An 18,366-nucleotide genomic window follows, 5' to 3' on the forward strand; every position below is an offset into this window, starting at 1 on the left:
CAAAGTTGCACAAATAAATGAAATGATACATGTTTACCTCTTATTGTTTTTATGCATTGTGATCTGTTGACATAACTTAAGTAAATTTTGGTATTATAAGAAGGTATGATATTTAGTGATTTAGAAGGCACTGAAATATGATTTATATATAATTAAAAAAAATTAATGAATGCAAATAACCTTCATCCAGACATTTAGTAATCTTATACCAAATTCCACCAGATAATTAGTAAATATAAATAACTTTTGCCCAAATAATTAGTAATTATAAATTAGGTTGGACCAGATATGTAGTAAATCTAAATTAATTTTGCATAGAAAGTTAGTAAATGCAAGTCAGTTTTGCTTGTGAAATTAATTTGGATTTATAATAGTTTTAGGCTATATAACTCATCATTTGGCATGAAATTACTAAATCTTACACATTTTAACTGTTGCTGTTATTACAATGTATTTATTTCTTTGGTGTAAATCTAGTTGACTTATTCAATGAATTTTAATCAAAGTTGTAGTACTTAAAATCTATTCAATTATATCACTTGTCACTTTGTTGCCACAATTTTTTTAAGTAACCATTGGTCACATTTTTTACAGTGTTGTCTTCCCACTACAAAACAAACTAGGCTACTTGTGCATAATGTGGGTGTATAATATTTTCCCTATAAGTGATTAAATAATGTCCCCATGGCTCAACAATTAGGATTTCTTCAACATATTGATTCATTCTTCATTCCACCATTCTACCGAATACGTGCAAATTCAGAGGTTGAAACATTTTGAAAAAAGTGTCTTTTTTCCCCAAAACTTTTAATTCACATGCATTGTATAACATCTAAGGTACACATTTCTAATAATTTGACATTTTTATTTCATATTGTCTTTTTATACAGTTTTGGAATGTTTTCCTTCTCCCAAAATGTGTCACGACCGAAACACAATAACAATTAACAAAATAAGAAGTTTTATGATAACCTATCAGGAATTTCTTTACATATACCTTCTAAATATATTTTTTAGAATTTTTCTTAAAGCATTTCCATGATTCAACTGATAACAATAATATTTTTAACACAAAATAAAGCTCATTTATGAGATTAATTGCATTTTAAAAACAATATTTCTTTGTAAAATGCATAAAGTTGATCATACCGTTTTCAAATTTAAGGATGTATTACTATAAATATATATTTAACCAACAGGGTGTTAAGTGATGAAAAATACTTAAAAGTATTAGTATCTAACATGTTGACAATTGCTCAAAGAACACATATAACCTCCAGATCTAATTTTTAGTGTTCAATTTGTTACCTTCAGGGCCCTATATTGACAACCTAAGACGCATGATCTGAAGCATATGGTGCGCCAGGTGCATTGTTCAAAAGGATTGTTCTAATGTCCCTCGCCCCTTAATTGAAGGGCTACTTCAAAGTAAAAACGACCTAGGGTTTAAGTTTACAATACTGCGGTTTATCTGTATCTGTGGATGCCCATGGACACTACCGCCGAAGTGTAAGGCTATTTTGTTTTGGTTGTTTTTACGCTGGAGTATCCCTTTAAGCATGAATGTTTGTTATGTATAACGCATAACCCATAACTGCCAACACAGTTCCCGTTTTTCCGGGTTTCTCCCGTATTTCAAGGTCATCTCCCGGCGCCCACCCGTTTTGTTATTTCTCCCGGGGAAACTCCAAGAATATTGCATGACCATCAAACTTAATTTTAAAATCACGGATCTATTCATTTTTTCTGTTAGTCTGACATTTCCCAGGTTGCCAAATTGGGTATGATATGCACCCTACACATAGCCAACACAATGACTTACTTTCAATTTCAATCCTGTTGTCATTAAACCTGGCAACCCAAAATCCGTTTTTTAAAAGCTAAATGTCAGCAGGTATGCCATAACCAATCAGAAGAAAAACAATAAGAGTGCCATCTCCCATTCCCTAGGCAAGTAGGCCTACTGCATGTACCATGGCACCATACGGATGAGCAAACACATTTCTGCAGAAGGGATCTGCTGAAGGCTTATACTTTTTTATTCTTTAAATCAACAATTACCCCTACTAGGTACTCACACAAATGTGAAAGTGTGCAAAACAAAATGTGAAAGTATGTATGGAACTATTGTTGGAATGCTTGAAACCAGGCGACACCGGTTTGCCTTGTCCATAGCCAGCCTAAACTCTGACCCACTAGGTCAGACAGCCCAAGTAGATAAGCAAATCCACAGTTCACAGTTTTTGTTTTTTAAATGTAAGACAAGGTTCTTTCCCAAATTTCAACAATGAAAACAAAACGAGGGTGGAGGGAGTGGTCCACTGTGTAGGAATCCTGGATCATGACCCGGATCAGGAGTGAGGTTTAGGGGGCTTTAAGAGTGTAACGGTAGGTGTGCAGTATGTTGGTAAACCTCCCTGCAGACGCCTATAGAGTAGTGTTGCAGCCTGGGCTTTTGCTTTGCTATTGCTAGCATGCTCGACTCCTGATCCGAGGTGCTGCTGTTTGCGGGTTCGAGTCCGGACGAGTGACAGGTTGAGCCACGTGGTTCAACACAACACAGATTACACAGGCAAACCAGCGTCCCCAGGTGTATGGAGTATGTATGTGTCAGTGTACTGTTCATGCTCATGCACTTCGCTTCCTAACACCCTGATAACATTCCAATGAATGTTAAAAATGCTAAGGACATTCATCTAAGCACACCAGCCCAGACTTTGAATTGTGTTGCCAGGCACTTGTTGCTTAGGTCAGTGGTTCTTAAACGTTTTGACTGGTGACCCCTTTGACAATCTGATTTATTGTTTTCCAAAGGATAACTAGCACTCATCCAATGTATAACTGGCAGTCCTGTGGCAAGAAAAGGCTGCATAATGTTCTGTCACTGGTAAGCTTACGCACGGCATCTTTGAAGTTATCGTTGCAAGAGGCGCAGATAGAGATTTGAGTTTGTGTAAACAAAGCATCCACATTCGGAGGAACATTATGGAAACATTTTGAATTGTAACCCTATATCTAGGGCTACTGAATATCCCAGTTTTTAAACATGTCGGTCTGAAAACCCGCAAATCATTTCGCGACCCCTCCGATATTTTTGTCAACCCCTCTGGGGGTCCCGACCCCCAGTTTAAGAAACACTGGCTTAGGTCTTACCAGGCTGTTAGACTCCTGACAGTGCACCCTCAAAATAACTGAAATAATGCCCATTTAACTTTAGATCACATTCATTTTTTGTGGCGTCAAAATAGCAATTTGTGATCATAATATGCCTGACCACACCTGTTTTTTTCATCGATACACCCGTGGGTGTGCAAGGATCACACAGTATGGGTGTCTGGTGGAATAATGATAAAATGCGCTGACCTAAAACTAGGAAAACAATTGTGTTGCGACACAATTAACGCATGCCACTGGGTGTTCCCGACGGTAGCTATGCAAATGACTTGAAGTAAAACCGTAATGTGATTGGTTGGTGTCGTCCGTAGATTGGCTTGATTGGCCGGTGCCGTCTGTCGGTGCAGCAACAGCTAAACTCCTCAACGCGAGCGGCGGGAGAAACGCGACGCGACGGACCCACAATTCAGTTCGGCAACGGATCACGTGAGCCCATGTAAAGTGAATGGGATGCGTCTCCAGCAACGCGAAGCACGCAGCTGTGTGTGGGAGCCGTAAGATAGGGCCCTCAGTCTTCCTAACTAATGCTTCTGCAAAAATATGCAGTTGAACTAGCCTGGCTAGCGCCACCACTTCTCAATGAGACGTGGTCTGGGAACCAAACGTTCATTTTCTCGTATTTGAAAAAAATGCCCAGATCCGTTTATTGGGTGCCACGGATGTCTATCAAATGCGTCTGTGCATAGCTCATCATCGTCTTGCTTTCCCCCTTGTTCTGTGATTGGTCGCCTATCTCAGGAGAAAATTTGCTCCATGGTCTCCACGCTGCCTTAGCAGCGTGAATCAAATCGCGCGCAAGGTAGCATGGGAACACCCAGGCTACAGTTGAACAATGATTTCTTTCACTTTCCTTTCTTAAATATTCTTACTACTTGGTACTGAGTCATCCCTCAATATTTGTCTATATTTTATCAGTCTTTCTGCTCCACATTTTCTTTTATGTTTAGACATGTTGGCAATTTGTTTCTATATTCATGGGTGTCCCTGAATCAGGTCCCTTTCCACAGGTGTATACAATTAAGCACCTAGATTATGAATGCAGACTGCATGGTGCTTGACTAACGGCTCCCACACACAGCTGCGTTCCGTCAACGCATTCCAGTGGGTGTTCCCGACGGTAGCTATGCAAATGACTTGAAGTAAAACCGTAATGTGATTGGTTGGTGCCGTCCGTAGATTGGCTTGATTGGCCGGTGCCGTCTGTCGGTGCAGCAACAGCTGAACTCCTCAACGCGAGCGGCGGGAGAAACGCGACGCGACGGACCCACAATTCAGTTCGGCATGGATCACGTGAGCCCATTTAAAGTGAATGGGATGCGTCTCCAGCAACGCGATGCACGCAGCTGTGTGTGGGATCCGTAATACACCTGAGGAAAGGAACCTGATGAAACCCATGAATAGCACTATCTTAATCATTGAAACTAAAATTGTATTTTAGGTTGTAGGACTAGTCTTAAATATCCTAAAATGCATTTTATTTATATAAATGTGCAATTCGAAATATCACTGATTTACCAAAATATAGGACCTAACGGTCCATTTAGTCACTACCGAAACCATCTCGTCACAATCGAAACTTCAATACATGTTTCGGTTGTGACTGTTTCGTTGGTGACGAAAAAATATATTTTTGAGCCTATCTCAAAGATGCTAGTCAGCACATGGTTAGATAGCACAATTCTGAACATTTATACAAAATTATAAAAAAAAAACCCAACCAAAACAACTTGATTAATTGAAATAAATGTGATTTTGAGACTTTTGAATGCATTTACTCAAAAATGATTGGACTGATCTACTCACCATGTGGCCATGAGAGAGAGAGGGATTCACACACACTTCCTGGTCCAAAATGGAGGGGTGTGGCTAAAATCATTACCATCCTATGGGCTAAACCTTACAGTGTTTCGGTTGTGACATAAAAATGCGGGACAAAATTTTTTACATAATTTATGATTTTTGAAAAAAATATGCAATAAATATATTTTTTCGATTGCTTTTATCATAGGTATTCAAAAGATCTTTAGAAAAAAATTACAAAAATGATTTAATATTTTTTAAGGTGAAATTTAGGCCTTAGGGTTTGGGACAGCCACCTCTCAATTGAAAGTACATGATGATTTTATATATATTAAGCTTGATGCTACCTCAAATATTGTTTTAGTTCTTAATAGATAATAAAAAGATCTTCATAAATATGTAACATTTTTCTGTATAAATGCTTTTTAAATTACTTTTTAGGGTCTGGGACAGCAATTTGCACGAATTCGGTAGAATCGTCTCTATATCTGCGTTCATAATAACCTATTCAGGCACATTTGCACACAATTCCACATCTCATTCACTAAGCCTTACTGATACTATCACTGAGACCATCTCCTCAGCTCCTATTTACAGACTTGTCAGCAGAAGAACCATTGATGGTAAGGCCATTATTCTGTACAAATTTATTTTAAAGAAATGCACATATCTCCACAGTACAATAGTAAAGATTTACAGTTGCCAATTTCTCACGACAGGGCGTGACTCTGCTACGGTCCATACACAATGGTCCCCAATGGTATCTATGGCAGCAATAGAGCTGTTACATCTCAAGAGATCTGTACACACAAGTCAATCTGCAGAGAATACTCTCGGTAATCTGAGTCAATCTGCAGAGAATAGTCTCCATCTGTAATCTGAGTCAATCTACAGAGAATACTCTGTACATCATGGCCTATACAACAGTGTCACACCATGAGCACCAAGTCAGTTTGTTTGCATTTATAATAGTTACTCATTTCTTATCATCACTATGACGCCGGTTTAGTTTCAGTCAGAAGATTGTTAGTGTGTTTGTGTACAGTATTTGGTTTAAGCAAAAAGGCAGCACCAGTATATCAGAACTTTTCTCGGTTACACTTTACTTGACAGTATCGACATAAGAGTGACATGACACTGTCATGAATGTGTCATAAACAAGTCATAAATGTTTATGACATAACGCTTCTGTTATTAAGTGACATTCGGTTTTTGTCATAACAAGTTAGGGTTAGGTTTAGGGTTCATGTGTCATGACAGTGTCATATGTTGTGTCATGTCACTCTTATGTCGATACTGTCAAGTAAAGTGTTACCCTTTTCTCTTTAGAAGTTTTCTGATTATTTTTTTTTCATACATAGAGTACCACAAAGGCACATGGTGTTTGTGTAGTTCAATAGTTACATAAGGCACAGACAGAACTGTTTACAGATAATGTGTACATAAAGGTTTGCTCTCTTCCGCTAACTGTTGATAACACAACTGGAAACTTTAATATATACATTTTCAGGAACATTACATATTACCATGGATTATTCTAAAATGGAAAATTCAGTGTATGGGGTTTTGGGTTTCCATCATCATGCTTATACCAAAGAAAAGAGGTGTTTTTTCCAGTGTCTACTGAAAAAGAGCAGTATTTGATGCCATACTGGTGACTGAATTGATACATTTTGAGATGAGATTTTGATTTTGTCAAAAGATTAAAGTCAAATAAATCAATACAACCATTTATCAATAACCAATGACGAACAGATAAGAACTCTAAAAGTAACAAATACAAAACATCCTAAGACGGAAAAAAATAAAATTACGTGGAATATTGTGTATAATAATTCATCATAATTCTGTTGTTCAAACACAATGGACATAACCATCCATTCCAATTTGTTCAAGCCCAACCTTCAAGCATGTGGCAGTTTTCTTGATTAATGTGTATGCTAATCAAGTACTGACTTGTGAATTCCTTAATTGATGTGCTGTTCACAGTAATTAGCATAGTCAACGCAACGCTAGCTTTGCTCATAGAGGCTTGTTGCCATGTACTTCTCACCTAGCCGTGTGCCTGTCACAACAGCGTGAGTGTTAATTGTAGCTCCCTTCCTTGTGTTCATCTCCACAGGTACAGCAATGCAATAATTTGGTGATATGTTCAGTTTATAACGTGATATACTGTATGTTTGTATAAACATTTTTTGGGGTGGGAGTGGGGGGTGGCAAAATAATAGGGCATTTGCCATCCATGTAGTACACTTATGGCCAATGTGGACTGCATCCTCCAAAGAACTATTTTCACATAACTTAAACTCAGTCGCTGGAGTCATTTTCTTTTAACTTTATGCTTCCTTTAAGGGAATGTCTTTACAAGACAGTTACATGGTGTTAACACTAATTTCTCAATTAGTGGATTGTGTTTAATTAGTAATAAGCTAATAGTCTCCCAAGAGGGCATTCTCTCTGTTTCTCTTGTTCCTTCTCACTGTCTACTCACTGACTCGATAACGGTTATTTCTCAAATGCTGCTGGGTGTGTTTTAGGTGCACCAGGTCAGTGAGTTTCTTATTGCCCTATATCCACGCCAAGACTGATGAGGACTATAAGCACTGACACATGTGTCCTGGCAGCAGAACACGGCCTCTATTGAGCCTTTGTAGAGCAACAGGAGATGAATAGAGATATATATGTATATGTGTGTGTGTGTGTGTGTGTGTGTGTGCTTGTGTTTAATTTCCTTTTATGCGTCCATCATAAAACACTAAGCCTGTGACACATTTGTGAAAACATAGCTCCCAATAAATCCCAGCTGTTAACAACAAGCTGACGTTAACATATCAATGCTTTCAACAACGTGATAATACTGACAGCTTTTTGTCAATATAGTTATAACAAGACAGCCTCATTTACACACACAGCAAAACATCATAAAAAACAGGGACCAAACGATAGCTTAAACTCTGCTGTAGGGACAAACAGGAACAAGGAGTTACTTCTTTGGCTTGACACGTCCAGACGCCGCACAACACACACGCCTCACTGAGAGCGAGCGTGCTCATTGGTTGGGACACTTCCACCCATTTCCCCTAGCCTCTAGGTAGGGTAGCTCTTTGGCCAGAGAGAGGGAGGAATAGATGGAATGAAAGAGATGGAGAGAGAGAAAAAGAATGATGAATTACATTTAAAAAAGAGAAAGGGCTCCAAAAATAAAAATCTGGATGCATAGATAGATAGGTAGATAAAGAAAGAAAGAAAGAAGGAAAGAGAGATAGAGAGCCAGAGAAAGCAGCACTGGTGGAGAAGACAGAGAGAGAGAGGGAGACCAGTCTTTCAAGGAGATAATGACATAGGTGTGATCTAGCTGCACAGCAGACCGGCTGACTCTAGTTCTCCTGCAGCTTGATGTGCAGTCTCATGTGCAGGTTCTCGCCCAGCTCCCCCGAGAGGTAGTCTCTGTCCTTGATGTTGCGGAGCGCCCGAAGCTGGGCTGGACCGTATAGTGGTGCACTGCTGATCTCCAGCGTGTAGCTCCCCGGGGTCAGCCGACTCGACTGCCCCCGCCACGCCTCCTCTCCTTCCGATCCTGCCGACGACGCCAAGTGCAGGTAAGTGAGGCCGTCGTCGCTGTGCTCCAGGCGGAAGACGCCGGCCCCGTTGCCGCCGGCGATGGCGTAATGCACGTGGCCGTCGAGGGGCCGCAGGGCAGGCCGCAGCTCCAGGAGGTGCTGGCCGGGGTCCAGCTGGGAGAGGTTGAGCGTGAGTGTCAGCGGCTCGTCAATGTCCAGGCTAGCCAGGCTCACCTCGGGCTCCTGGGTAAATGGGCACACGCACACACACACACACACACACACACACACACACACACACACACACACACACACACACACACACACACACACTATGAGACATCTAGAAGGACATCACACCACTATGCCTTTTCTTTATTGGGATTATCTGGAAGCTCTCAAGTGTGACACACCCAAGCCCAATTATGTTCAAACCACTATTTATGCAGGAAAACATGGGAACTGCATTTGTCAGGCTGCTATAAAAAAACGTCTAGGCTAGCCAGGCTTACCTCTGGCTCCTGGGTAAATGGGCATACACACACACACACACTATGAGACATCTAGAAGGACATCACACCACTATGCCTTTTCTTTACTTGGATTATCTGGAAGCTCTCAAGTGTGACACACCCAAGTCCAATTATGTTCAAACCACTATAAATGCAGGACAACATGGGAACACATCACAACACACAAACACTCACCTACTGTATATGCACCCACACACACACACACACACACACACACACACAACAAACCCATAATCACCTACAGGTCATAGTATTTTCTAAAAACTCCAGCCCAAAGTGAGTGCTCCCAGCTGTTGCATCTAGCATAAACGTAACATTATTAACTAATGGGGATTAAATACCCCTTTGCCATGTGATTGGTTATCTGATCTTTTGTTAGTTTGCGCCATCTTCTGGTTATGTTGGGAAGTGCAATCTTACAGTTCCAAATAATGCTTCACCAGTTGGTTCAAACAATTTTTTTTCTTCTTGGTGTAAGACATTATACTTAAGAGTAAAGATTCTACCTACTTCTATTCCACTTCATCTTACCACCAAAGTTATCTAAACCGAAACATGGCTGCTTGGTCATAAAGAAAAGAAAAGGTCACGTCTAATGGATTTGTTGCCAACTCCTTTTCAGTTCTCCCTCTCAATTTTATTCTCACACAGCTGTACTGAAATTGAGTTCACATTCACATTGTTAGATCCCAAACAGCTACCAAATGAGTTGGGTCTTGGAGAAGTCCAAAAAGCCAATACATTTCAAAGGAACAGACTGAGATAGCAGTCAGTCAATCAACCGGTAACCTTACTGTCTGCATGCTAAATAGAGTGTAGTTGGTGCAATCTTATTTAGGTACAAGTAGAATGTCAGTATCATATCTTATATTATCATTCCTAATCCTAACTGTGTATCATTTTAACAGAGAGAGACAGAATGCCACTCCCTTTCATTTCCTTGGTTCCTCCTGCTCAGGAAATATTAAAATGGCCATCTACATCCTGTTATTTGCTGCAAACAGCCAATGCAAAATGTCCGATGACTACAGTCAACAGCTAAAACAGTATAGGAGAAACAAACATTTTAGCACAGAGAAAGCTTATGCTAACAGGCTGAAGGTAAAGCCTGTCCTCTCAGGGCTGACCCCAGTGGTCTCACCTCTTCGGCTAGGGTTTCATTGGCGTCCCTTCTCTTGCGTATCCCCCTCTTGGAGTGGCCGTTGATCTTACACTCGTAGCAGGCCTCAGGGGAGAGGGCGTTGTCTTCGTCCACTCCTTGTCCTCCTTGATGAGGCGTGTACAGGCCTTTCCCAAAGCCAGTGCCTGACACACAGTGACTGCAACACATAGTGACAGAAGATGTCAAAATAACAATATAATGTGGTAATCTAAAAGGTATAAATATGAAACTGCCTTCTGAGATGTTGCAGAATCTTTACTATGTCAATACACTGATATGTCTTCTTAACACAATAAAATTTTGTTTTGTTTAAATGATAAAATCCTGCGCAAGCAACCAATATGGCTGCCAGCATCAGATTGACTGACTGACTGGTAACTGACCTCATCTGACCCCATATTACCATACATGCAAAGCTAACAAGCAATCATCCACAGTTAAGTTAGCATTTAATTGACATTCCCCCTTGCTCTAATGAACTGCATATTAGCAGCCAACCATAGCATCAATACATTTAGCCTATTTATTCTTCTCATTTCATCTCATTTTCATTGCATATTATTCTCATTTTTATTGGAATTTTATGGAGGGCCAATATCCTGGTACCCGACCAGAACCTGCAAGCATGTGTTTAATCCAGTTTTTTCTCCCGACTGCTCTTATCCCGACTTCACATCAGCCAACTAGACATGAACCAGGAGCAGCAAATGATTGGCAGTGACCTTCTGCACAGTAAAACTGCAAATTAACCACTCAGTAGCTTACTCCTTCCAAATGAGGTCTGGCTGATTATTTCCACGTGTGTCGATGTGTATGTGTATGTGTATGTGTATGTGTATGTGTATGTGTGTGTGTGTGTGTGTGTGTGTGTGTGTGTGTGTGTGTGTGTGTGTGTGTGTGTGTGGGCAGGGGTAGGGGGGGTTAATCTCTCCTCACCCTTGGCCTACTCTGTAGTAGCCCGGGGGGCATCCACACAGGTAGCCCCCCTCAGTGTTGGAGCAGCCGTAGTTGCAGGGGTTCTTGCGGGAGCTGCACTCGTCCAAGTCACGGCAGCTGCTGCTGGGATGGTCGAAGGAGTAGCCCGAGGGGCAGGCGCACTTGAAGCTGCCCAGTGTGTTGTAGCAGGACGCCGAGCCGCAGCTGCTGGGGTTCGAGCACTCGTTTTCATCTGAGCGATGACAAGGGGAAAAACGAAGACAGGAATCATGAGCCCCATACAGTATGTTTTGTACTGTGGTTATTCTTGAGTTTTATTGTATCATTATACTGTGGCAATATACTTTATATTTGTGAAATTTACCTTGGTTTTGTATGTTACATGTGACAAACACAACAAAACTGTATACTGTATACTGCATATATATGCTAAAACGCCTAGGTGATGAGCATTTATGTATATAACTATAAAAAATATTCAGAGGAATGCTCCTATATCTGATCCTGAATCTTGGTAATTGGTAACGGTAATTGACTGAGTATTGCAACCATGAGCTCTTTAAGTTAAGACCACAAGACCACTAGCGTGCAAATTGTGTTTTATGGATGTGATGATGCCAAACACGCTCTAGGTGGCAGTGCAGAGACTGAAACAGTCTCTCTGTCTCTCCCTCCCTCTCCCTCTCATACTCCCTCTCACAGACTGTGTGGTCTCTTGATGGCAGTGGACACAAAAACTATAAAAAACAAAACTGACCATGATTGAAGTCATGACCCTTCAAATTTAAAATCCCCGGCCTGACACTTTGGACCACAAATCCTCTCCCTGTTGGTCCTTAGTAATAAACATGCTTCTCTCAATGATGTGTTCCAACGGCCACATAGTTCAGAAAAATAGAGACTTTATTCAAAGCTCTGCCAATTACCCATAATACTACAGGCATGCCAACACCGTGTGATACCGAATGGGAGGTGTTAGGTTTTACACTGTGCTCATGCTGATGTCCTATGATGGGACACGACTGTGTGTATTGGAGAGGTTGAGAAGGCAGCAGGCATGAGAAGCAATCGCTAACTGAAGTATGTGTGGTCAGGCGCCCAGCATCATAAAACCAGCCAATGGGGCTTTAATTAATGAACGCACTTCACAAATCCAAACTAAACAACAATGGCAGCCCACATTCTAGGAGAAGTCTGGCCTCTCGTGCATTGGGGCCCATTCATTTCAAAAGGATGCATGCACAGTGCTGTAAGCTATCTGATGACATCACTTAACATAATCCTACTTGGGGCTCCGCTGAAATAAGATAACCCACCAGGAGAAGAGATTTATGGTGCGGACAGACAGACAGGCGATACACACACACACACACACACACACACACACACAAACACACACACACACACACACACAGTATCCAAATAGGAATAAGGAATAATGTTGACAGAACCTCTTGAACTCAGTGAGATCCTATTTTATGGATAATGTGTCTCCATCTGTCTGTACTAAATGGTGCATGAGGCACATTGTATAAATCTGTTCTAAACATGAAAGCATTGTAAGTATCCAAACAGATGCACACACACATTGTGAGTGAAGGAGCAGATTAAGTGCATACATTTCTTGAAACTAAAAAAGAAAAACAGAAATCTGCACGAATCTTGCACAATTTTGACAGCGCCAAATAGTAATTTGATTTCCTCCAGCAAATCTTTTTTTTATCTTTTAACACCAGAAAGTAGATTACTCCTGCAGCCTCCCCCAATTCCCACCTCATTGACACTCACCCACACACTGATTCCACTGATAGTGCTGTGTGTAGCCTTGAGGGCAGCTGCAGCGATAGCCTCCCAGAATGTTCTGGCAGCCATACTGACACCTGTGGGTGCTCTTACACTCATCCACATCTGGACAGAGGGAGAGGGAGAGGCAAGAGAGAAAAGGAGGGAGTGATATAAGAGAGGGAGAGAGAAACAGAGGGGGGGAGGGAGAAAAGAGAGAGAGAGGTTTGACACACTTTTATTAAACCAATATTTACATATTTAACTTATTGCAAAACAATCACATCCACATGTATTACACATCCTCATCAAACATTGATACAGATCATAATCCAGACCCACTACTTCAGAGAGAGATAGAGGGGGTGGGGGGGGAAGAGTGGGCTTGATACATTAAGCGAACCAGGCACCACATCTTTGATCTCTGAGAGGTTCATACAGTTCCAGCTCCTGTCTTTCACGAGGCATCCTGACCCCTGAAAGATCTTACCTGCTATCTATCAAGGCGTTGGCTGGAAACTAGATGGCCTACCTCACAGCCATGCCAGGGATACCGCACTCTTTTTGCATGGGCAGTTAGCTTGTCACTTACAGTTGTCACGTTATTACCAAAGTGTCAAGATTAAATTAATAACCTAATATTTCTAGAAGTCTGTGCAGAACTGAAAAATAATATTTTCCATCTAAAATAAATAACATAGTTTCCATTAAGTACATACGTAAAGTACAGAAACAGAAATAGGTTGCGTTCTGCACAATCATCTCTTTTCCTGAAGCCCTTTTACTAGCACAACTCAAACGTAATGTGGAACAAAATCCCGCCTTGGGAGCTTGCAGCGCATTCTGATTCAGACACGTTGAGGAAATAAAATTATTTTCCCTCAGCCAAATTAGCCCACAACATTGAGGAGAAAAAAAAACAAAAAAAAAACGCTCCGTCGTTGTGAACCTGCCCTGTTGGCTCTCTCCAGTCGTGCGGCCCCGGTCCTAGGCTCTGGCGCATGTGTTTCCAATCCTCCACTCACGTGGCTCTCCTTCAGCTGAAACAGTTTCAGGTATTTTTATCCAAGAGGACGAGCGCCCGAAAACAGCCTCGCAGGGCCGTTTTTCTGCAGCTTCTGACTAACGCAAAACAGGTAAAAAAATCCACGATCCACTGAAGACAGTGGAACACTGGGGGACTCCAGGCCACTCAGATACTGCTGTTTTCAGTTCTTATCCATCCGTATTTATAAACACACAACAAAAGTGTATCCTATCGATTTGAACGTTTTGATTGTGTTTGGTGCACACACTCAGGGTGGACATTATTTGCTGAATGGAAGCAGAAGTTGTGGTTTTTGGGGCATGCCAGCCTGCATTGAGTTGGAGAGAACAATGCTTGGCCTCGGCAGAAGCCCCTAAATGAACTGGTATGTGTGCGCTTGGCAGACTGGAGCCACTTAAAGATGGAATCCAGGCTGGATTACTGGGTGGTGCAAAAAAAACGGGGTGAGAATCGAGGTGTCGAAAAACACGCTCACAGCTATGATTTACACCACTACACACACACACACACACACACACACACACACATACAAAACATATGTGCTAACATATTATTTCGCACATATAGGTAACCTAAATAGAACAAATGTGGAGGTGATCAGGTCGAAAAGTAAAGACGCTCCATCATCTAAATGTCTCAAAAACATTCCCTCACGAGGAAACAATGACATGCAAAACGACATCTTAAAACATAAACAAGATTTATGATTACGGCAGTCTGGCTACAGAACAGTTTTAGTCTTTCACTGAAACACAGCATGGTAAAAATAATACAGTGTATTTGGGATTCTGTCTCTCTCTCTCTCTCTTTCTTTCTTTCCTTTATTCTCTCTCTTGCTTTCCTTCTCTTTCTCTCACTCTCTCTATCCCTTTCCGTCCATTCATTCATCCATCCATGCATGCATCCATTTTCATATCTACATATATCGACTGATAAATAGTAGGACTGTAGCACACACCTTCGCAGTGCAGGCCAGTGTTGTCCAGGGAGTAGCCATGCTGGCAGTCACAGTTGAAGCTGCCCGGCGTGTTCTGGCAGATGCCCTTGGCTCCACAGAGGGTGGGCTCCGCTGCACACTCGTTATTGTCTGAGGAGCATAAAGCAACACCTGGGGCTCAACAAGCATGTCGCTTTGTATGGTGGCTGGTTAGGGTCATGGACTTTGGGGGAATTTATATGCTATATATGATTTTAGCACATTATACAGTTTAATGAAATGATGAGAATTGAATTGAATCAGATCGTTATTGACGTGTGTGTGTGTGTGTGTGTGTGTGTGTGTGTGTGTGTGTGTGTGTGTGTGTGTGTGTGTGTGTGTGTGTGTGTGTGTGTGTTTGTTTGTTTGTTTGTTTGTTTGTTTGTTTGTGCGCGTGAGCGTGCACTCACCTATACAGGCTGTGTGGTGCTGAGCAAAACCAGGAGGGCACTTGCAGGTGAAGCCGCCGATAGTGTTAACACAGATGAACTGGCAGTTGTGCTTCTTGGTCTGACACTCATCCAGATCTGCATGTGTGAGTTTGTGAACCATTTAGTCATTAAAACTGAGGCTTAACAGGAACTACTGGAAGTGCATCGCCTCCAGCTCCAAAATGGAAGGAGTTCATCTTTGAATGCATGCTTAATTAATGTTCATGTATTAATGCATTATGTATTATTATAATTGTAATGGCATCATAATGCATTAATACATAATTCTTAAAATGTGAAAGTTTAAAGAGTGTTAAAGGGTCATCCACCTTTGCAGGTCCTGCCATCCTCCTGCAGTGTGTAACCACGGGGACAGGAGCACGCGTAGCTGCCCTCTGTGTTTTTGCAGATGAAGTTGCACGGCTTGGGAGACATGGAACATTCATCCTGGTCTGAAAGACAGATGCATGTGTGTCAGCCTACATGTTAACCAAGTCACGTTCAGTCCACACGTTGACTGCATTTTAACTGCATTTCTTTCAGTAAATATATTTCCAATGAGGCTATGCACATGAAATTGTCACCATACTTTGGTATTAACTCAAGAAATTCACACATATAAAGAAATCCAAACATTAAAGTCCATAAATTAAGTTATGTGTAATAAAGTGGAATGACACAGGGAAAAAAAGTATTGAACTTGGCAACTGAAATTTCTTAAATACTTTGTGGAAAAGCCTTAGTTTGTAATGACAGCTTCAAGACATTTCCTGTATGGAAAAACAAATCAGCCACGGTATTCAGGTGTGATTTTGGCCCATTCTTCAAAACAGATAGTCTTTAAATCTCTTTTTAATCCTGATCTTTAGTTCCTTCCACAATTGTTCAATTGGATTTAAGTCAGGGCCTTAATTTTCTTTCTCTGAAACCAATTATGAGTTTCCTTGGCTGTATGCTTTGGATCGTTAACCTGCTGGAATGTCCACCCACGTCTTATCCTCATCAACCTGGTTGATGGCAAGATTCTCTTGGAAAAAATGGCTCCATTCATCGTTCCTTCAATTGTATGAAGCCTGCCAGCCCAGTACCATGGGATGAAAAACAGCCCCACACCATGGCGCATCCACCTCCAAACTTCACTCTTGGCATTGTATTTTAGGGTGATGTGCAGTGCCATTTCTCCACCGAACATGGTGTGTAGTATAACAGCTAAAAAGTTCCATTTTGCTCCTGTCTGACCAGACTACATTCTCTCATTTGGCCTGTCCAAATGTTGTGTAGCAAGGAGCGCTCTTTGCTTTTACCCATCATGAGATGTTTCTTGTGTGACACCTTGGTAAAGAAAAACCTTTTTTATAGCCTATCAATCTACTAACTTAGCTGATATTAATTTACACAGATAGGAGATATAAATACTTTCTAACTACTTGCAGATTTCAACTGGTTCCTTGCATTTGTGTACTGCTTTTTCTTAGCGTGTTCAATATTGTTTTGCTGTCTCATTTCACTTTATTACACATAACTTTATTTATGGACTTTAATGAAGTGATGAGAATTGAATTGAATCAGATCGTCATTGACGTGTGTGTGTGTGTGTGTGTGTGTGTGTGTTTGTGTGTGTCAGCCTCCTTGCACATATAGCCTCATTGGAAATATATTTACTGAAAGCATTTTAATTACATTCAATACTTATTTCCCCCACTGTAAATTGGCAAAAACATTTTGCTAATTAAATTTCCTGAACCAGGTCCTAAGCACAACATGGGTACGCACCATGCTCCCACCTGCCACAAGACCTCTTTAGTTCATATGTCAGACACTTTGTTTGTTTGCTGCCCAACTTTTCTTGTTGCCTGTCAATGAAACATGTGCCCCATATGTCTATAGCATAACAGTTTGTGTATTTTTAGCCTTACCATCACATGCTGTTCCACTGATAGAAGCGGTGTAGCCAGGCTTGCAGTGGCACTTGTAGGAGCCCATGGTGTTGATGCACTTCCCGTTCTTACACACGTCTGGGATGAGTTTGCACTCGTCTATGTCTGCAAAAGGAGATAAAAAAACATCACACCGCTCAATAACACAGGGCATACATTATGTTTTTCCCCATTTGACACCATGTCAGTGAGTTAGAAATCATTTTTTAAAAATCTCTGGTCTGGCTTGACTGAGCGGTTGCCAGGTTGTGGGCTACCAGCAGGATGAGGCCAACCAAAAGGAAAACCTTGAGGTAGAAGCTCTACAGGAAAATATGTACAACAAACTCGCCGCAAAACCACATGTATGTCTCAATACAGTTTTACAGGAAAAACCAAAGTCAGCACTCTATGGAATACTTCATGGCAAACATAAATCAACAAAAAGGATTAATTAAATCCACTTCATATTAACAGTCCTCATTACAATGTTATTAAGCAAGTAATAAATACTATTATTTGCTTCACAGATGTTATTACATGTTAACCATAAACTGAATCTCAACTGACCACAACTACATCTTCTACATGTAACTACTAAAATATAAATAATGTAACACAATGTACATGTAATTAAGTATTAATATTGTATTGCCATTGTATTGTAATATTGCAAAAATAATTACACATCAGTAGGTCTAATATATAATATATAAACATGAATAAAGAATATCTAAATAGATACAGTGAAAATAAATAAATTGGGGCACAGAGGGCAGTCTCTGACCTCTGCCGTCAGTGGCGTAGCCATGGCCGTGTGGGCACAGCTTCTTGTACTTGGCAGTGCCGGGCAGCGGGCAGAGCTCACACTGGTTGCCCCAGCCCCGGCCCCCGTCACAGCAGCACTGGGACTTGGTGGAGGGGGTCCTGCTACTGGAGGACATCTGGCACATGGTCTGCAGCACCTCTGTGAAGCAGAAGCCCTCCCGGTAGTCTGCACACACAATAAACACATGACACGTGAAGAGAAATCCGTGCGTAACATAAC

General features: G+C 41.2%; 1 protein-coding gene across 1 annotated transcript in view; it reads right to left on the reverse strand.

The window, feature by feature from the left end:
- Positions 1–5,606: 5,606 nt before the first annotated feature.
- The window catches only part of fbn2 (fibrillin 2), a 93,576-nt gene continuing 80,816 nt past the window's right edge, over positions 5,607–18,366 (reverse strand). The window contains exons 57-65 of the mRNA XM_076284374.1: positions 18,106–18,312; positions 17,319–17,444; positions 15,732–15,854; positions 15,382–15,498; positions 14,954–15,082; positions 12,954–13,073; positions 11,166–11,397; positions 10,209–10,386; positions 5,607–8,777 (exon numbers count right to left, since the gene is read on the reverse strand). Of these exons, the coding sequence (XP_076140489.1) occupies positions 8,352–8,777; positions 10,209–10,386; positions 11,166–11,397; positions 12,954–13,073; positions 14,954–15,082; positions 15,382–15,498; positions 15,732–15,854; positions 17,319–17,444; positions 18,106–18,312 (1,658 nt within the window). The 3' untranslated portion in view covers positions 5,607–8,351. The remainder of the gene's footprint in view (positions 8,778–10,208; positions 10,387–11,165; positions 11,398–12,953; positions 13,074–14,953; positions 15,083–15,381; positions 15,499–15,731; positions 15,855–17,318; positions 17,445–18,105; positions 18,313–18,366) is intronic.

The sequence above is a fragment of the Alosa pseudoharengus genome, unplaced genomic scaffold (assembly GCF_046254945.1).
Source record: "Alosa pseudoharengus isolate Yale_2024_CS ecotype anadromous, Long Island Sound unplaced genomic scaffold, YU_APseudo_1.1 YU_APseudo_1.1_scf_14, whole genome shotgun sequence".
Taxonomy (NCBI): Eukaryota; Metazoa; Chordata; class Actinopteri; order Clupeiformes; family Clupeidae; genus Alosa; species Alosa pseudoharengus.